This window comes from Mycetomoellerius zeteki, unplaced genomic scaffold (assembly GCF_001594055.1).
Source record: "Mycetomoellerius zeteki isolate Tzet28-1 unplaced genomic scaffold, Tzet1.0 scaffold70, whole genome shotgun sequence".
Classification (NCBI taxonomy): Eukaryota; Metazoa; Arthropoda; class Insecta; order Hymenoptera; family Formicidae; genus Mycetomoellerius; species Mycetomoellerius zeteki.
The window spans coordinates 2612626-2632331 of record NW_017257720.1 but is presented as its reverse complement, the minus strand read 5'-3'; the positions used below and the strand labels follow the sequence as shown (position 1 = coordinate 2632331).

Here is a 19706-nt window from a genome sequence, read left to right as displayed (position 1 = left end):
TGACAGCAAATCGAGAGGACAAGGGAGAGAGGAACCCTGCAGGGCTTAATAAGGAAGCGACTTGATTGGTTCGATTCGAAAGCTAATAATGCCACTTCCCCGTGTAGGCAAACCCTGTTTGGAACTGCAAAGGCTGCCGCACGATTAAATTTGAATTCTGTGTCCCCCTTTCCACTCCCCACCTACGAGTAAGCTAATTTGTGAAGAACGCGTCGATAGAGCCAATCGAAATTCCGCAGTTCAAATTTCATATCCGCGTTTTCCCCGGGCACAACGACTGGTGAAGCAGGTTTCCGACAGGCTTCTCCGCGCACGCGGTATGAGTTTACAGCGAGATGAAAATATATTCGAAAATTCCCATCTCGGGGATGTCCCTTCGCGCCCGAGATCTCGAGAAGAAAAGTCGCGCAATTTCCGCGCCGCGTGCGCGTTTGCGACTCGCGCCATGCGAGATTTTCTCCCCCGAGGAATCGATATCGACGTCCCGTCGCAATAAATCAGTTTTGTCGTTACACTGGAAAATTTAATATCGAAATCAACGTCGAACAGAGAGAAAAAGTTCCAAATTTGTCGAAGGGTAGATACTTCGACTGTCACATTCGGTGATTCCGGGTCATCCTTAGGGTAGTAAAAATTCTAATATACTTTTTTAATTTCCTGTCAGCATTTCTCCTTTTAGAAGAGTTTTTTATTTTATTAAATATAAAACCTGACAGTTTATATAATTTGAGACTTTTCTCTACAATTTTCTCTCTTCAAGAATTCGACATCCTGTCGCAATAAATCAGTTTTGTCGATCAGAAAATTGAATATTAAAATCGATGTCGCGCACGAAAGAAAAAGTGTACAATGTACATCCTTTTTCCTTAATTACAAGGCATTAATTATTTTTAATTAATAAATGATTAAAAGTAATCCCTTGATATTAATATAATATACTTGAATTAATATAACGCAATAAAATAATATCCTGTATAATAACGATTTAAGAAAACTAATATAATTCTTATAGATAAATTCTCAGCAATATTTCCCGCACGCAAGAGTGATATGCGAATCGATATATGGAACACAGATTTACTGTGATATATATTTCAACACGATAATACACTCGTCGTTATTGAAATTACACGCCATAAAACGCGTGTGCGACACCTTGCTTCCAAGACAGCGTATATATCTTTGACCGTTTGGTAAAATTTATATCTTCCTTTCGCGTACTCAGGAAAAATATATTTCGAGGATCTATGTATATAGCTATACATAATCTCTTAATGCTGCGGAATTTTCACTTATTTCGCACCGATGTCCATGAACTATTATCGCGAATAAAATATTTTTCAAATAGGATAATTCGTAAAAATAAATCTGAACATTCGTGAAACATAAAAACAATAAATATTAGGCAATAAATATAGAATTCATATAAATAAATTATAATTTTATAATATAATATACAAAATAAATATATCGTCGAGAATATATTACAATTACATTTGATTGTTTCGTGTTTGCTAAATTCAAATTTGATATTCCTACGTGCAAAATTTAATAGCGAAGTAAATATACTTTATGTCTGATAATGTTTGTATGGTAAAATTATAATAATCGTCTACGACGATCAATTTTAATCGTATCAGCCTGAAACTATACTCAAGTTTGCTACCACACAACTTTGGCTTTACGCCATACCTCAAAATATTACATTTGCGTGCTTGCATGAGAGAAGCATTAGTTTACATCATTACATCGTGACATAATGACACGGTAATGGGTATGCCGCGATTGAAATTACGCGTCCTAGTCGATCGGCGGTGACACATTATGGTCGTGATACCGATAGGATGCGGGGTCCACACACGCGACCCACTGTGCGTGTGCGTGCATGCGTGCAAGCTTTGTGTATGCGTATACCTATATACAATCTCAACGTACACTTATCCAATGCGATCACTATACATTATTCCGCCCTAAATGCGGCATAGCTCCATTAATATTGATGCCCGGTTGACTTTGGGCTTCTACGAGTAGCCACATCTCTATACGGGATGTTAAGCAAGAATAGATCTCCATCCTGGAGAAACCCTCATAATCGTAGTTGCTTAGGGAAGAATTCAATCCGATCAAGCTGGATTTGAATTTTTGAATACATATGAAGTTACAAATACTGATAATATTCTGAAAAAATTTAAGTATCCTCCAAATTATGTACATCACGTTCGCGTGCAAATATATACGTGACAATAAATATTAATGACTATAAATCTACTGATAATTGTAAATACTAATACATATATTCATAGAAAGAATAGTTTTGCTGAAGTATCTAAAAATTTAACTAAATACAGATCTGAAAATAATTTTATTGGATTATCAAAATAATTATATAGGACGCTCGATACTTGAGTTTTTTACATAATTATTTTGATGTACAATATTATTTCCAGATCTGTATCGAACTAAATTTTTAGATACTTCAGCAAAATCGTTCTTTCCGTGCGCAAACAAAATTAATTGTGCGAGGGTAGCCAAGTGTTAATCGATTCGTCTATTAACGATTATTCGTACACGATTCGTAGCGTACTTGTGTACAACCGCAGTTGCACCGGTAATAATTATTGGCACAATATTGTTTACCTGTAATTTGAATGTAAATGTTACGGCGTATATTGCTTCCCAATGAACATTGAGTACGCTAATGTTGCAGTAACATATGTTACTGGTCTGAAAATGACGGTAGCGTTTGATGCTATTCCGCCTGCAGTTTCCAATCATAGCATAATAGAAACCATTATTTATATCATTATAGCAACGTATATGATATATAATAAAAATATAATCGATATAAATTGCTCAACGATTGTCGTTTAATATAATAATAATAATAATGTTATACATATCAAGCGAAACGATATACGAGAGGAAATTACGAAATAAGCTCTGATGGTTTATATTGCCATTACAAGTTAAACATCGAATATATCCGTTTTGTTTCCGAGCTTTATTTCTATTATAAAAACTCTATTAGACGATTATATTTAATGCAAAATTTTTTGTTAAGAATATAATTTTCTAAATATTGAAAAAACACCATTGCGAATAAATGGTGTGAGCTGTTGTATTTTATTTAAAATGAAAACGTTTCAATGAAATTATGTTCTTGTTATAAACATTAATTATGTTCTTGTTATAAACATAAAAGAAAAATTTTAAAAATAGTTGTATTTAATGAAAACAGATTGGAAAAAATAGTAAACATGATAACAAGTCATAAAATTTTTAAATATTTGAATAAGAATATGCCTAATCTATTACGACTTTTCACTCTACAATTTGTACGTTTCCTTCCCGCATTAACTTTAACTTTTCAAGCAGGCGAGCGGGAAACAAGCTCCGCCACTTAAAACGTTGTCTCCGACATTGGAGTGCGGGACTAGCTTGTCGTTGAGCGGTCGGAGGGCGGAAGGGAGAGGATGGGTTAAACGTTGCATTATTTATAGAAACCTCCTAATCTCCGTCTGAGAAGGTCTTCTGCCTACTTGAAATGGCCAACGAAGAAAGTGACGTAATGTCGTCGGTGCGACGAAGTGTTAACACTTCCCAACGCGTTTTCCTTACAAATTTTCCACGTCTCTTCCGGGGATCTTAAAGATTACATCTTACTTTAATACCGTATTCCGCATTTCAATTCTATAATATTTAATTATGTAAGATTTTTGTAACGTGACGAAATTATTTTTAAAAAAAGAATTATCTTCTTCTGTATTTTTCGCTTATAAATAATTTTATCTATTTTTATTTTAAATCTGCAAAATTATTTAAATTTGTCATTTTAATTGCATTTGGATACATATATGTTACGGGCGAAGTCTCATATTGGGAAAAAGCCTTTTTACATATGTAAAAAAGGACTTTTCCCCCGATCTATAGACCCTATAATATAACAGAGATGCGCAAAGTGTCACGTGATCGTAAATATTTCTCTGATTGGATGGAGTCTAAATGTAGTGCTGCCTGTTATACTATAGGGTCTCTACCCTGACCCATATTAAGGAAAAAGCCTTTTTACATATATAAAAGGACTTCCCCCGATCCATTATATTGTCAAATTTTCATAATTTTTGTTAATATCTGAGATAAGGATTTAATACTATATACAATTTTTACATTTTCTCTCTGTGACATATAGATAAATGTCATCGAGAAGTATTAAAAAATATTTATTTTTATAATGTGTATGTTATTAATTTATGATTTTTAGACCACTGAATATGAATCTGAATTGCGAAAATTGACAATTTCAAAATCATGAAAGATTTTTATACATAAATTTTTGCAACAATCCGGATATTTTTCAAATTTTGCTACTCATTATGTTAAATCTATTTTGAAGTTGTCAATTTTTGATATTAGATTTGTATTCAGTGATCTAAAAAAACTTAAGTTCAAATAAATATGATTGAAAGCTATTTGATAAATCGTCAATGACCTAATTCACAGTTTTTTCTTAATAGACCGCATATTTAACCATAATCTTATTAACCATAGCCAAAAAATCTTTTTAAAAACTGAAAGTCCTAACAACATACTTAATTTTGATTGCAGTAAAACTTCTCCAGTACGTCACATATTGTGATTATAACATGATAAAATACTTAAAAATAACCTTTTTGTTCTTAAAATTGTGACATGGTGTTGTAATTTGAGAAATAGATTCGTGTGTGTGTATTTAGTATCCAAAAATCTATAAAAGATGGCTAGTCTTGTTTCAATGTCCAAAAAAATAATTTTTTGTCAAACAACTGACAAGGATACAACTAATGTGTGTTCGTAAAGTTTTCATTCTGAAATGGCCGCTTGAGAAGATCGAAGCTATGGACAATGGATAAAGCATCTTTGCTTTATATTTTGATCCAAATTTTTATTTAAAAAACTTTTCGTATGTTTTCAGTTCCTGCTATTTTCTTAAATCTGCAAATTCAAATTCCAAGTTGAACGTAGGATTTCGAATTGCACCAGTATCAGTGCACAGTATCGATGAAACTCAATTGGTGATCACACGCCGATAATCGTGCTCATTCGGTACACAAATGCACTACATATTCGTGTAGTATCTTGTACATGGAACAAATATCATGACATTCATGACGTACATGACGAGGGACCGGACCACGTAATTAGCTGAATCGCATATGCTATTACATATCGCGAATACATGTCGTGGGTGTTCTGTAAATCCCTTTGTCGATCTTTGTCGTCACCGCCCTTCGCCGTAGGGTAGAGCAAACTGTATATTTACTCTGATATTAATTATTTCCAGTCACGATCGATTAGTGTACATGACTCGATCAATCACAAATACCTATTCCTATAATTAAGTCTCGTCAAGCAAAGCCTGTCATCATTTCGTTTGAATCGCCATCATTTGTCGCTGCTGACCTTGTGCTGATATTTTTACAATGTTAATTATTGCCTGACATTAAAAAAGGAATATATGTAATCAATACGTTATCGAATATTCAAGAAAGATATTTCAATCACATTCATGTTATTTCAATATAAGAAATTCTCTATATTCTATAATATTCTATAAGTATAATTCTAATTTTTATTTTTGTTTTTACATTTTTATAAGAATATCTATTTCATGAAATTAGGTACCTTATAAAAGTAATGAAAAAAATATAAAATTATATAATAATATCTTAAAAAGTTTTCGGGAAAATGTGAATTAAAAAATTCTGTTTACAGTTATATATTTCACAAAAATTTAATACAAAAATTATTGTGTCCAGCAAATCTTATGAATAAATAAATAATGTAAAATTATTTGCAATAAATAACCATTTCTAAATATATGAAAATCATAGGTTATTTTGAAAGATAAAATATTTTATATTATTTATTATTTTTTTATGTAGAATGATATACCGTAATCTTTTTAATACGTATATAAAACTTCTAAAGATTTTAATCCTGCTCATCTCACGGCCGTATGTCGTATCTTAGAATTTTTCTGCATTATGACACGAGACAGCGCGACAAAAATGTCGTGATGGGCCGCTAGATAAACGTGCAGCATCGCGTTTACGTACGTAAATGTATGCAGTTTTATGTATTATATATATCGCGCGTCACGCTGAGTTAAGAATGTACGCACGTGTCATCGCGTGCAGCGCACCGAAAGTGGAAAGGGTACGTTTTGCTTCAACCGACTGATAAACGCGGTGTCCGCTTCAAAATGCATAGAATTACTTTACATGGCTAGTAGATAAAGCGCAGTCAACTGGCGCGTTGTGCAATGCCACAGGCGGTGTACGTATTTTCATCTTGCCCGTCTACACGCCGCTAATTTCATACGCGCCACCCGGCGTCGAAAGCTGCAAGCCACGGTCGTGACACACGTCGCCGTTGATTTTTATGCAATTTGCGTTGGCGCATTTATGCACACCGACCTGCACCGGCAAGTCCCTACTTTTTAACGCATCCCAGAAATCAAATCGTTTCACTGTATTTAATTAGATATTCAGAGCAAATTTTTTACAGAATTTTCGAATTACATTTACAGAATCAAATATAGAAAAACCATCAGGATTAGATTTAAAGTCGAAAGTTCCTTAACAAGATTTTAAGAAATTAATAACTCTGATATGTAAACGGAAAAACAGTTTTGTTATAATATCTAAAAATTTAGATAGATACAAATCTGAAATTAATTTTAATGGTTTAATAAAAAGTTTTAACATTTTAGTAACCAGTTTACATATTTTACATAATTACTTTGATGGTCCAAACAAAATTATTTTCAGATTTGTATTTAGCTATATTTTTAGATACTTCAGCAAAGTTCTTCTTCCCATATACATACGTATACCATATTTAATAAAATTTTAGTTTTTGAGTGAATTTTACTTCCAGGAAATTGAAAGATTAAGAAACTATGTATTGATACACACACACACACACACACACATATAAATATGTATCTGAATTAATATTTTAATTAATAAATGAAGTTGCACATATTTTTTAGCGTATCATGGTAAACGTGATAACGTGTATCACGATAAAAAAATAGAGAACAGATATTAGTGACACTGCATCGGCAAGTCCCTAGTTTTTAACGCATCCCAGAAATCAAATCGTAGTACAAGATTTTATTAAATTTGTCTTATACGTGTGCATTTTTAATTTCACATTGGAAAAACATTTTATTTGTCTATATATTATAACTTGAAATACCAATTTTTTTAAACCTCATGTGACAATTAACCATTTCCTAGTTACTCTGGTAAATGTTTGTATATCCACACATTGTTTCGCTCCGAACGAGGCGAACTTCATGGCAGGCCTATACCAGCGCGATGACTTACTGATCATAGCTTGATTTATATTCAATAACCAGCGGTAAACTCTCCCCCCCCCCCCCCCCCATACCTACGTGCAATCACGTCCTGCCACGTGCAAACGTGGCTGATGGTACATACACAGACGTTCCTCATATCCGTGTATCTAAGAGCTCGCACACGCATTCATATATGTGCACACATACATGCACGAACTTCTTGCCGACTTGCACGCACACAAGCGGCAATGTAAACTCGATGATTGGCCCTCTGCGGAAGGATAGGGTCACCCTAACCACCCTGTTCCTCCATTTGTGTTCCTTCTCATATCAGCCATCGCTTGAATTCGCATCGCAGCCAGAACGGCTACCGACCAAGCAAAATTTAATGGAGAGCTACTTATGAATGCATGAGGGATCTTTTTTTAAAGTTAGTTATTCGTAATGAAAGTGTAAATCAGATTAATAAAGTACAACAAAGTCTATCTTGCTAATATAATCGAATCAATAAAATTATTTAAACACGATAAAGATCGATATATATATATATATATATATATATGAACGTAATATTCATTTGAATAAAGAGACTTAGCAATTGCATTGAGCTACGCTCGTATTTCCACTAATAATGTGATAAATATAGAGGAAGGTCACCGATACTGATAAGTCTCCTAAAGCGACATCCCCTTATTTCTTAGAAACTAACCTTTGTACCTTATTAATACTAATAAAAACGTAATCTGTTTAGCTAATTAAAGAATTATAAACTCATAATTTTTTTTTTCATATATTTGTGGCTTATTTCTATATCATATCAGCTAAAAACAAATATTCTATGAATTCGAGAAGAAAATTCTTATAGTGTTCTTTTGCAAATTGCGTAATTAAAATAATAGTACTGTATTATTGATAATATTATGTCATTTTAAATGTTTATAGTTTCATAAATTAGTTTTTCTTATAGAATAGGATATATCTTTATTTACAGAATAGGAATATTGGCATTATTACCTACTATATCAGTTTTGGAGCCCATTTTGTCAGACGTTCATTTTTGCATAACTTATGAAAAACTTAATTATTGCAAAATTGTAAAACAATATTATAAAAACTGCTTATACTATCTGATAGAAGACACTTTTTAGTTTGTATTTATGTTTTTGCATTTTTACCTTTTGTTTAAGAAATATTGTCTAAAAACAAAGTGGTATGTCGGTGTTGGTGACTCTCTATACGCGCGTGTAAAATACAATAGGATAGAGCGGGGCTAGTTGTGTGCGACACTTTTTCTTTAAATTATTATAAATCTTTACACAATTATGATAGACTAATGGTAAAAATGCTTTAAAACATTGTATGTTCATCTGGCTCAATAATTAAGTACTTATATAAATCCTTGATATATCTCGTAAATAAGAAAAAAATTACGTTAATTATAAGGATGCAAAGTGGACCAATATGCCTCATCTATGGGGCATGTTGAGCATCCTCGAAGGATAAGTTGAGCCATGAAGATAATCATTTAATGAGGTTATATATTATTAAAAACATGAAAGGATTATGTGTATATTAATCAAATTTTTATTATTTGCATCTTAAATATAATAATTTGTAATATTCTTTCTTTTTAAATGCTTTAATTAACAAAATTAGAAAAACTATTAAAAAATCTTTACTCTTTATAATAATAATTAAACGTAAAATATATGTTTAATCTTTAATATAGAATAAAAAGCATTGATAAAGACAAATTTCATTTAAACAGCTGAATTTATAAGGTTAGTTATGAGATACTGGCCCAACAAGCCCCATATCGGTGTTGACCAAAATACTTTTTTATAACTGAAAAACCATAAATGAAATAACAACTTAAACATTAAAGTTAAACATTAAAATATGATAATAACTTGTATCCAAAAAACATATTTGATTATTATCAATCGCTTTAATTACCATGTAGACCAAAAAGAATACTCACCTAATAATTTTACTTTTGATATGTAAAAACGAAAAAGCGCACATATTTGGCTGTTGACAGCCGGACACAGATTATTGTATTAAGATATAGTAATCTCTGTCTTTGTGCTACATTACGCAAGCATAGACGTATCTACATATATTTTGGTTATTTAGATATTTGCATTTGACTAACTTGCCCCTACGCTCAAATAGCCCCGCTCTACCCTACATAAATGACATTACGATAAAGAAGGGCGTGCAGAAAAATGCAGCTTTTTTGTAACTGAAATCATTTTTTTTTTTTAAAAACTTATATTTATTTATTTAAATATAATTATTTATAATAATTAATGTCAAATTTTATTTGAATCAAATGTCTCATATAAATATTATTTTGCATTAGTATCACTGACTATCAGAATTCCACGCTTCAAGCGCATATTGAAATATCTCTCTTTTTTAAATTTATTTTCATTTTCTCCTGCCAAGCAACAACAATATCAACATACAAGGCAATCACGGATAAAAACCGCGTCTCATCGCTCGTATGAACGTGTTGGCACCCGAACGACATATCTCTCGTTACAACGGTATGTTGTAACATTACGGCTGTCGGCGATCGTGAACGTCGCCGTGTGAAATGCAGCTGCATCGGCGACATAATTAAAGTCGCCCTTTGTCCCGCGTACGCGTTTCGCTTGAATTATTTCCGTGACTTTCAGGAATTCAGTAGGAGGAGGCGTGGAAGCGCTGCCGGGCCGTATCTTTGCGTGAATATACGGGATTTAAAAAATGTGCGGTGCACACTTCTGAAAATGTGCGCTCTGCTAAATGCGTTTTGCGACACCGTACATCAAATCTTCCACGATAAAAAGAGACTTGGCGCGATACGCCTATACTTTTATATAGAGTTAAATTTATATAGAGCTATAAATTTATATAGAGCTATAGAGTTAAAGTGAAAAAAGAAGATAAAATCGTACGACTCCGGATATTAATGTATTTATATTTAATATTGCATTCATGATATTTGAGTCATTCTGTTGGATTGATATTCACGTGCAAGCGCGGTCATCTAATTGCCTCTACCCGCCGGAAGCTGTAATTGATTGCAGCATCTACGTCTCTGAAGTGCGTTGCGTTAAATTGACACCAGCATCTCACGATTATCGTGCTAACATGAATCACACGATATTGATTCATGAGTGTGTCACATAATTTTACTTTTGAAAAAATAATATAATGTTCGCGAAGCATATGTTATAAATGTGAAAAAAAAATATTTTTAGAAAAAATAAATTTGTTTGACAGATAATTTATGTGATTACATAAATATAATAAGAATTGATAAATATAAATAATTATTAACTTACAGATAAATAATTTATGTTTTAATGATGTAAATTTTGTCAACAATTACGTTTTTTGTATACAGCTATAATTCTGTTATTTTATTTTGAGTAAAAAAGTTTAAAAATGGAATAATTAATTCTTATTAATTAATAGAATTAATAGAATTTTTATGAATTCTTATTAATTGAATAGAATTGATTTAATTAATTAGATTTAAAAAATTCTTATACATTTATATTGTTTTTCAAAAAATCTAATAAAGTAATTTTTAAATCTATTCATGTAGTGAGTTATACAGATGTAATCTGACGTTGATTCAGCTAAAGTTCTTTGCAAGCTTAACAAGGTAGAGCTCGCAAGCGATAAAGTTTATATACCTCAAGATATCTTGTTACAAAGTTACATTGTTATCTAGACCGCAGATGGGATCACGGATACGATCTATAAAGAGATATTTAAATGCATGTTATTTAGTTTAGTAACATTAAAAATATAATATATGATAAAAAAATAATGCAGAGTGGCATAAAGACGTATAAATTTCCTTGTTAGGTATTTAGATATATCCTGCACAATCGAATTAGAATTTTATAACCGCTAAATTATTACTTTTTGTCTGCTATATACTTACAGCAGATAAAAATACTTTAAAAAAGTTACTTATATTTTACATTTTCGACTGTTAAGTATACTGTAAAATATACATTTTATCTTTTTCGCAGGACTGACGTGGACGCTGCATCCGGCACGAAAAGTGGCACTTTAAAATTCGTAAGGACTCTGACAAATATCTCGAAGGATGCCGGTGGTGTTGCTCATATGCGATGCGAAGTCGTAGGCGATCCACCTCCAACAAAGATACGATGGTACAAGAATGAAGCACCATTAGAAGAAAACCGACCGAAAATCACTATTAAGAAAATACATGCGCAAGTATGTATAATTGTTAAACTATGGTTAATTTGTAATTATTAAACTATTTTTAATTTGCAATTGTTTCTCCAAAGTTTTGTGCACGAGAGATTTTTTTTAATTTAATTTTTGAGCTTTACAACGAAAAAATTATACATGTGTACACTGAGAAAAAAAAGTTGCTGTTTAACTTAAATATATAAATACTTGAACCGACTTGAATTAAATAATCATTACGAATTAAATGCATTTAGTCAAGTTAACAACTTTTTTCTCAGTGTATATATATTTTTTATTATAAAAAAATTTTGTACTCTCTCATTTTCAATTCTCTTTTTAATTCTCAAGTTATTATTTAATAAATACAAACGCAAGTACATATGACATTCCAGATGCATGAACATGTGGCGCAAAACTTGGCAGGAAGTCGATTAAAAATCACAAATTTGGACGTTTCTGATATTGGTTTTTATACTTGTCGCGTCACCAACGGTAAGGATCAAATCCAGAGCGAAGGAACACTACGAGTCGATTCCTCAAAGAAATGGCCAGGTAAGTCATTCAAAATTAAATTTTTTTTTTCATCAATATCTTATATTATATTGTTCTACCTAATAGTCAGGGGTGGGAAGTTATTTTTATTGTTACTTTTAAAAATAACGATTTAGTAATGACATTGCAATTTTTTATGACGATAACTAACTGAAAGCTAAGACGGGAAATGTCTGCACTTTTGAAAAGTAATTTGTCATCGTTACCGTATTATTTACTGAAAAAAGTAATTCATTTCTTGTGATGCATATCGGTTCGTTACTTTAAAAAATAACGAAGCGATGCATCGCAAGTAATTAGTTACTTTTTTCAATAAATAATGCGTAACGATAATAAACTACTTTTCAAAAGTGACATTCCTAATCTTAACTTTTAATTAATTATCGTTGTCATCATAAAAAGTTGCAATGTTGTTACCAAATCGTTGTTTTAAAAAATAAAAAGTAACTTCTCATCCCTGCTAATAGCTAATAATTTTATATAATAAAATAAGAAACAAAACTTATATATACGTATTTGTTAGAATAATGAACAATTTTGCGAGATCGATTGTATTTGGAATATTTAATTACTTGATAAACTCAATTAAAAGTATTATTCAAATGATCGACTTTTTTATGTTGTGTGTGATACGTTATTATTCCAATTTAAATTTAGCTGAAAAAGATTTTTCATACATATGTAGTGCAAAATTACGCTCGAGCGAATAGTATGCAGTTACGTTAACGAACTTCGGTCTAACCATTAGGAAGGATAATCGTATCTCCTTCGTAGTTTTAAAGCCACGCAAAGCAGTTCGCCCCATAATTCGGGTAGTTTACATTTCGCTGGAATAATTAAACATGCGAGTTTTAAACACGCGGCCCGTAAAATCCGACGGATATGATATTCTACGTCACCGAGGCGAGGGAACGGGTCTCGAAGGTGGGCTTTGCGGCCGTAACTCGCTACGGAACAACACCGTAAAAAATATTTGTAATGCGCGAGGTGAATCGTGACATTTTACCTACACCGTCGCGACGAAAATTTTCGAGTAAACGCATTAAACGTCGGGGATAACGGTATATGTTTGACGTGAGAGCCATTATCATAAAACGCAAAACCGTCTGACTATAGAAACGACTATACAGCTTGGCTCTACACCAGCTGTATTGTCTTATGCTATGCAAAGGCGTAGGCAAAATTCTTTCTACCTTAGCTTTTCGTGGTATGAAGTCGGATTCATTTTTTTAGATTCGCTCTATGAAGAATTTTTTAGATTTGAGAATTTTTTCAGATTCGCTTATGAAGAATTTTTTTATTAATCATTTCTATGTAAACATATATAATACATGAATTTATTTCAAAATTTCTGAATCAGTTTACGATTTAGATTATCTAAATCTTATCGAGACAAAATCAGTTAGTAGTTTTGCTGCCAAAAAATAATTTACTTTATAATATTAGTGTAATAATTTATTTGATTATTTATTTTTACATTATTTTGGTTTGATTTCCCTTTTTCTTATTTCTTATTTATTTTATTTATTTGCATTTCTCTTATTGTGTACTCATTTAAAGTATTTTATGTTTTCATAAAATTTTTCTCTCTCACTAATTTTTATTTTGAAAATTGTAAGCTTCGAAAATTGTAAGCTTCGAAAATTGTAAGCTTCGAAAATTGTAAGCTTTTAAAAACACTCTTGCCTACATCCTTGTATTATCTTCCCTAGTCTAATAGGTAGTTCGCGTTTACGATACACCACGCTTTCACCCAAGATCATTCCAGTTAATGTGATATTAGAGTAAATATTTGAAGACTAACTAAGAGAATGCGCAATTATCAATAAATTCTCGAGTCATTTAAACTCTGGAGCTCTAAGATTATTTTACAAACTGAAATAATGTTATAACAATTTTTGTCTTGGTATTTGTCGGTGTATTCTCAATAATAAATTTATGTTATTCATATTTATGTTATTCATAATTCTTGTAGCTTTTCAAAAACATATTTTACATACAATCACTTGTTTTGATAAGTCATTGTCAAATAAATTTACACGGTCGCAAAGCAATAATATCCAGAGCAATTAGCTGTTTATTTATGTAACTGCGTCGTTTTGAGAACAATCCGATTTTAAGTAAACAATAAAAAGAACTGTATTAATTGTAAGCTTTCCTAAATCGCACTCGATTTTCAGAATGAAAAGGAGCCGTAAAAGTAATTTTGCAACTTGTACAAATACCATGTTCCTCGCTATAGCGAAAATCGAATCGACTTAAAAAGAAATGAAAGTCAGATTTGTATATTGTTGACAATCGAAATAGAATGACAAAGAAAAGCTCTTTCGTATTTCAGAAAAGCACAAAAATAAGAAAGTTAACGTGGTCGTAAAACTGTCAATTTGGAACGAACTCACGATCGACGTTTGTTACAAGAGTAGATGAGGGGCAAGTTAGAGAAGAGTATAATATAAGAAAGCCATTTTATCGATGTACATTTGAAATATATATTTCTTTTTTAACACGGTATCAAACGATAATTGCGATGCTAGAATTCAAAATAACCGCTAAAGTTCAGCTTTATTTCAAATAACCGCTTAAATTGATTATCAAGATTAAATTATCAAAATTCCCACGATAAAATTTCCAAAATTACCAAGATTTAAATTACCAAAATAATAATTATTAAACCCAATTATCTGATTATTATATCGTTACAATATATAATATTAATTATTATTTGTAATCAACATAACGTATTTATTATAATATTATTACACAACAAAAAGTTATTATCTGCAATATTCTGTATTTTGAAATCCGTCAGAGATTGATCATCCTGGCACTAAATTATTTATCGAGATCGTAATTTGTTTACTTCAACGAAATAATACTTTATTTAAACGCGTTGGGAGTAATAATTCGCCGAATAGTAGTGTTTTACTCCGCGCGCGCAACACACGATACATTCTACTTTCCGAGGTCACAAATTTTTCTCTCGACATTCTCCTCCCAGGATCTCAGAGATGCACTTCAAGAACTTCATTATGCGTGGTGTAAATTAGTTTCAATTTATCTTAAGACGAGGGGCAAACTTCTTAAAGCCAAACTCCAAGCATTTCCTCGGGACGAAGTTATTGCGCGACAGCTCTGACAAATTCTAATCCAGCCCCGTAGTGTTTCGCTTAATGCGTGAAGTACAGCAAAAACGAAGCAAACCTCGGTAAAGTGTACTTCGTGAAGATAGACAAACCATACTAGTTCTTCTTTTGGAGAAGGAAAGTTTGTTGTTAATATTGCGTGAGTAGAATTTGAAGGCCACTACTTCAGAAAGCTGAACTTAAGTTTCAAGGCCCTTCTTGGCTGAGGCATACTCTTTACTATTGATCAATTATAAGTTAATATAAACATTCGAAAAGTTACATATCTGTATTTTGCTATGAAAATTGTTTAAAGTAATGACATGGAAATTTTTGCAATATAGATTGACGTTCCAAATATAGATATGCATCGTTCATTAATTATGAGTATGAAAATTATTTGAAAGAATAATGATAATATAATAAAAAATGAGGAAAAAATATATATAAATATGCTAGGTGTATGTACACACATATATTGTGTGTGTTTGTCTATCATTAATAAATTACATAATTACATAAAAATTAACTAATTGAAAAATTTACAAATCTTGCATTTATAGATGTTATTTATGTTTAATAGTAATCAGTTCTGTAAATGAAGAAATATTCAGGAAATATTCAGAAACTACAATATTATAAAGTTTTACAAAAATATTTTTCCAAATGTCACGATTATCTATCTAATACTAAAAAAATATGAATATCATCGTTTGTTGTATGAACTGTTAATTTTACATTTTGATTTTTGCGTGTCCTTCGTTGGAAATTGTATCCAAGCAGGATAATATTTACAATTTGAGACAGAGATAACAGCGTGCAAACAGTATAGGACAAAAGTCTCATGGCTTTTCCGGTCTGCTTCGACGGGTCGGTTCTAAAAACGTTGTACCTCGTCTCCTAGTAGCAGGGCAGCGCGTCCCGACGGAACTTCCTGTAATAAAGTTTCCGAAAAGCTCTCACGCCCGTGGGCGATGAAACAAAACTGGCGGCGTTCCTGGGACGAAGTTACCGTCGAAGAGACGCCCCTAACAAATTCTAATCTAATCCCGAGAGCCTCAGCTAATGCACGAGGCGCGGCAGGCACCTCTCTTCGTTCCATGTCCCCGTTCTGAGAAAGGCCCTGGCCCTTTCCGTTCCCGGGCGGCACACGACGAACTTTAATATTAGCACTCTGCAAGTCAAACTCGACGTTGGAAAATTCAAACTTCTTTCCTCGCCGCGCTGGGTGTTTCTCCCTTTCCTCGTTCTCTCGGAGTTTAACACTGTAGGACGAGGGTAGAACGTTGGGATCGTGCAAGATCGGCAAAGGGAGACGTAGAAGATTGCGAAGGGTGCCGCAAGGGGATCCGATCACCCACGACGACAGGAGACGACTTCTTTTCGAGCAACGAGGAACCTAATCGTCCGATTTACCCTGTAAATCTTAACATGTTAAAGTTAGTAGCACATTACTCTCACTAATAGTAGGGCGATCTTATGTTTAATTCCGAGAACGAAAACACGGGTTAATTAATGTCGCAGGTTCGGGATTACCAGGGCTTAATCGATGCATTTTAATCGTTGATTTGACCAATAGCTACCAAAATGAAAATGAACGATGAATTGTGATTTTATTACGTTTGCTTTAAAACGTTAATGTTATATTCATATACCGATAATTAAATACTACACGATGTCGAAATACTAACATTAGATGAATGAATGACAGCGCTACAAATAATAAATCATGTTGTGTAGATGTAATCCGATATACTATTTTCAAAAATATTTCGCTTTATAATTGAAAACTAAAAATCTTTGTGTTTTTTAAAATGATCTAATATTTAACATATATGTAATATTAATGTAGCAATATATTTTAAATAATACAATATATGTCAGATGCATTAGCGGAAATGACAATTTCATTTTATTTAAAAAATCAAAGTATACTCAACATATATTAAATACAACGGTAAAAATGGACATTATAAATATATGTAATATATTTATATACAATATCTATGAAAAATATTATCTTCAGTAATCTAGCATTGCAGCGCATTTTGTTTTACATCACAATTTCGTGCAAACCGATCGTCGTATGGTAGCTAAGATTTACTTTGCACGTGTTTGCAAGCGATTGTTTCACGTGATACGGAAACCGACCAAATTCGCCGCACGTCGTCTACATCGTAAACTCCAGGCGCAATGAAATTCATATCGCAAACGTGGGGTACACTCGCTTGGCGTACACTCGAGTTTCAGACTATCGTTGGCGATGTATCTTCTAAGCTTGGATGTCTATTCACTAAAATATAAAATATGTTTTTAAGTTTTTCTCGGATGTAATTAGTATAATTTAATGAAGAACGTATCTTACACGAAACTCGTGTTAAAGCTTTTCTATATTATCTCTCAAATTTTTAGTACATTTATAATGATTAATCAGGAAAAAATTACAAGAGAAAAATGACTTTTAATCATATATTCAAATGGAACGTGCAGTTTTCGCATTGCCAACTTTCTTTTTTATTGAAAGTGGAAATGTCTCCCATTTTGAAGCAACCGCTTTAAATAATCACGATATATCTTTCCTCTTTCCGTTCTGATAACGGCGAAATAATAACATTTCGCTCAGCAAACGTGTGACTCAGAAATAATAACTCGTTCACTTAGTACGATGTTCACGTTCCGCAGCTCTTTTTATTAGCACTGTCGAAGTACGAAGGGGGGTTAGCAACACGTCGGCGACGCGGCGACGGAAAATTGGGAAAGGTAAATGGCCGCGTTAAAAGGGTGTCCGACCCGCACCTTCCTAATTCAGTTACCCCGTTGCCCTCGGGTTTTTAACCTGAAGAGGTAGAACACTTAGTTACCCCAAAGTCCGTCGTAGATTTCTCACGTACCCGCTTCGCACGCAGGTGGCAAAATATGAAATATCCATCCTCGTACATGAAACATTATTATTACGATCTTCTATGTCCGGAGAGCTTTTTGATAACGTTGGAAAAATAATGAAATCTCCTCACAGTAACTTCATGCTCGCGCTTACACGAAAAAGCTATTTTGTCTTAATTTTATCTACTTATTATATTCTTCATATATATTATATTTTTTACACTCTACTTATATATTTACTTACTTTTTATTCGTATAATAGCTTTGTATTTATAATAAAAGAAATTTAATTTATATAAATTATATTATTAAAGAAAGGATGATATTAAAAAAGCTTTTAATCCAAAATTTTTATTCAAATTTTATCGATTTTTATCCAAAAGATTTAAATAAAAGAAATAGTGTTTTTTGTAGATTTTGATTTTTTGGATGTACTGCATCTCTTGATGAATCTTGATGTATTAAAAAGTTTTCAGCAAATAAAGTATTATAAAAAATAAATATAAATATTTTTTGTAGTTGCTAAATAATCTAGGAATAAAAGGATTAAACATACATCTATTCCATAGCTCAAAGATCACATACATATATATATATATATATATGATCGCACATATATCTTATATATGCGTACCAGTATCTGTCTTTTACTCATCTCTCGTTCTCCTCACGTTCAGGTAATCGCGCGTAATTAGATATCGTCATTGATTAAATTTACGTTATTTATGAGGCATCTCGACTGTTCCTTACTTTTAATCACAGGATATCGGAACACTTTTAATATAGATCAAGAATATTGACGTGAGGTGAGTCCGCTCCACAGACCAGACGCGTTTTATGCGTACATAATTGAAAAAGTTTAGCCGCATTCGCGACGACAGGCGTCCGTCTCTTTCTCTCCCTTCTTCCACGCATTACGATTAGTATTCCGTGTAGCCACCGGCTGCAGTAATAGCCACGACGACGTGATATTTATGAGATTTTTTGTTGACTATATGCACGAGACTGTATACTCGTTGTATCCGCATATTTCGCGGTTAACTTTGGCTTTGCCGTGTTTGCGAATTTTTGCGGATCGACATAAAGCTCCCCTTTCTCGCCGAAAAACGACTCTTTATGAGCCGGTATATTAACTCATATAATGATATACAAGTTTTAAAGTGGAGCGAATAGAGATTTTAGAGATAAAACTCTAAACTTTTGCATAAACTATTGGTTAATATTAACTATTGGTTAATATTTTTTTAACATATTTGTATTGACATATACATATATTTTGCAATTCATATGTCAATGAGCACGCAATTTTTTTATTTAATATTCACAAGTAACACCTAAGTTTTAAATTAATAACGTGCATCACTCTTTCTTCGCAATAACATTTTAGGATTTTCCAGTTTTTGTCATTTCTGAAGAAGAATTATTTTGTTGAAGTATCTAATTAAAAAAGTTTAGCTAGATATATAGATTTTTGAAAATAATTTTGTTAGACTATCAGAAGAATTACATAGAATGTTCAACTGGTCGTTAGAACGTCAAAACTTTTCGCAGCATTGCTTATCTAAAAATTTAAAAGT

The 19706-nt window shown here is 32.2% G+C and overlaps 1 protein-coding gene across 1 annotated transcript in view; it reads left to right on the top strand.

The window, feature by feature from the left end:
* The window catches only part of Ror (tyrosine-protein kinase transmembrane receptor Ror), a 282701-nt gene that overhangs the window by 228727 nt on the left and 34268 nt on the right, over nucleotides 1-19706 (top strand). The window contains exons 3-4 of the mRNA XM_018458067.1: nucleotides 11383-11593; nucleotides 11965-12124. Coding sequence (XP_018313569.1) covers nucleotides 11383-11593; nucleotides 11965-12124 — 371 coding nt within the window. The remainder of the gene's footprint in view (nucleotides 1-11382; nucleotides 11594-11964; nucleotides 12125-19706) is intronic.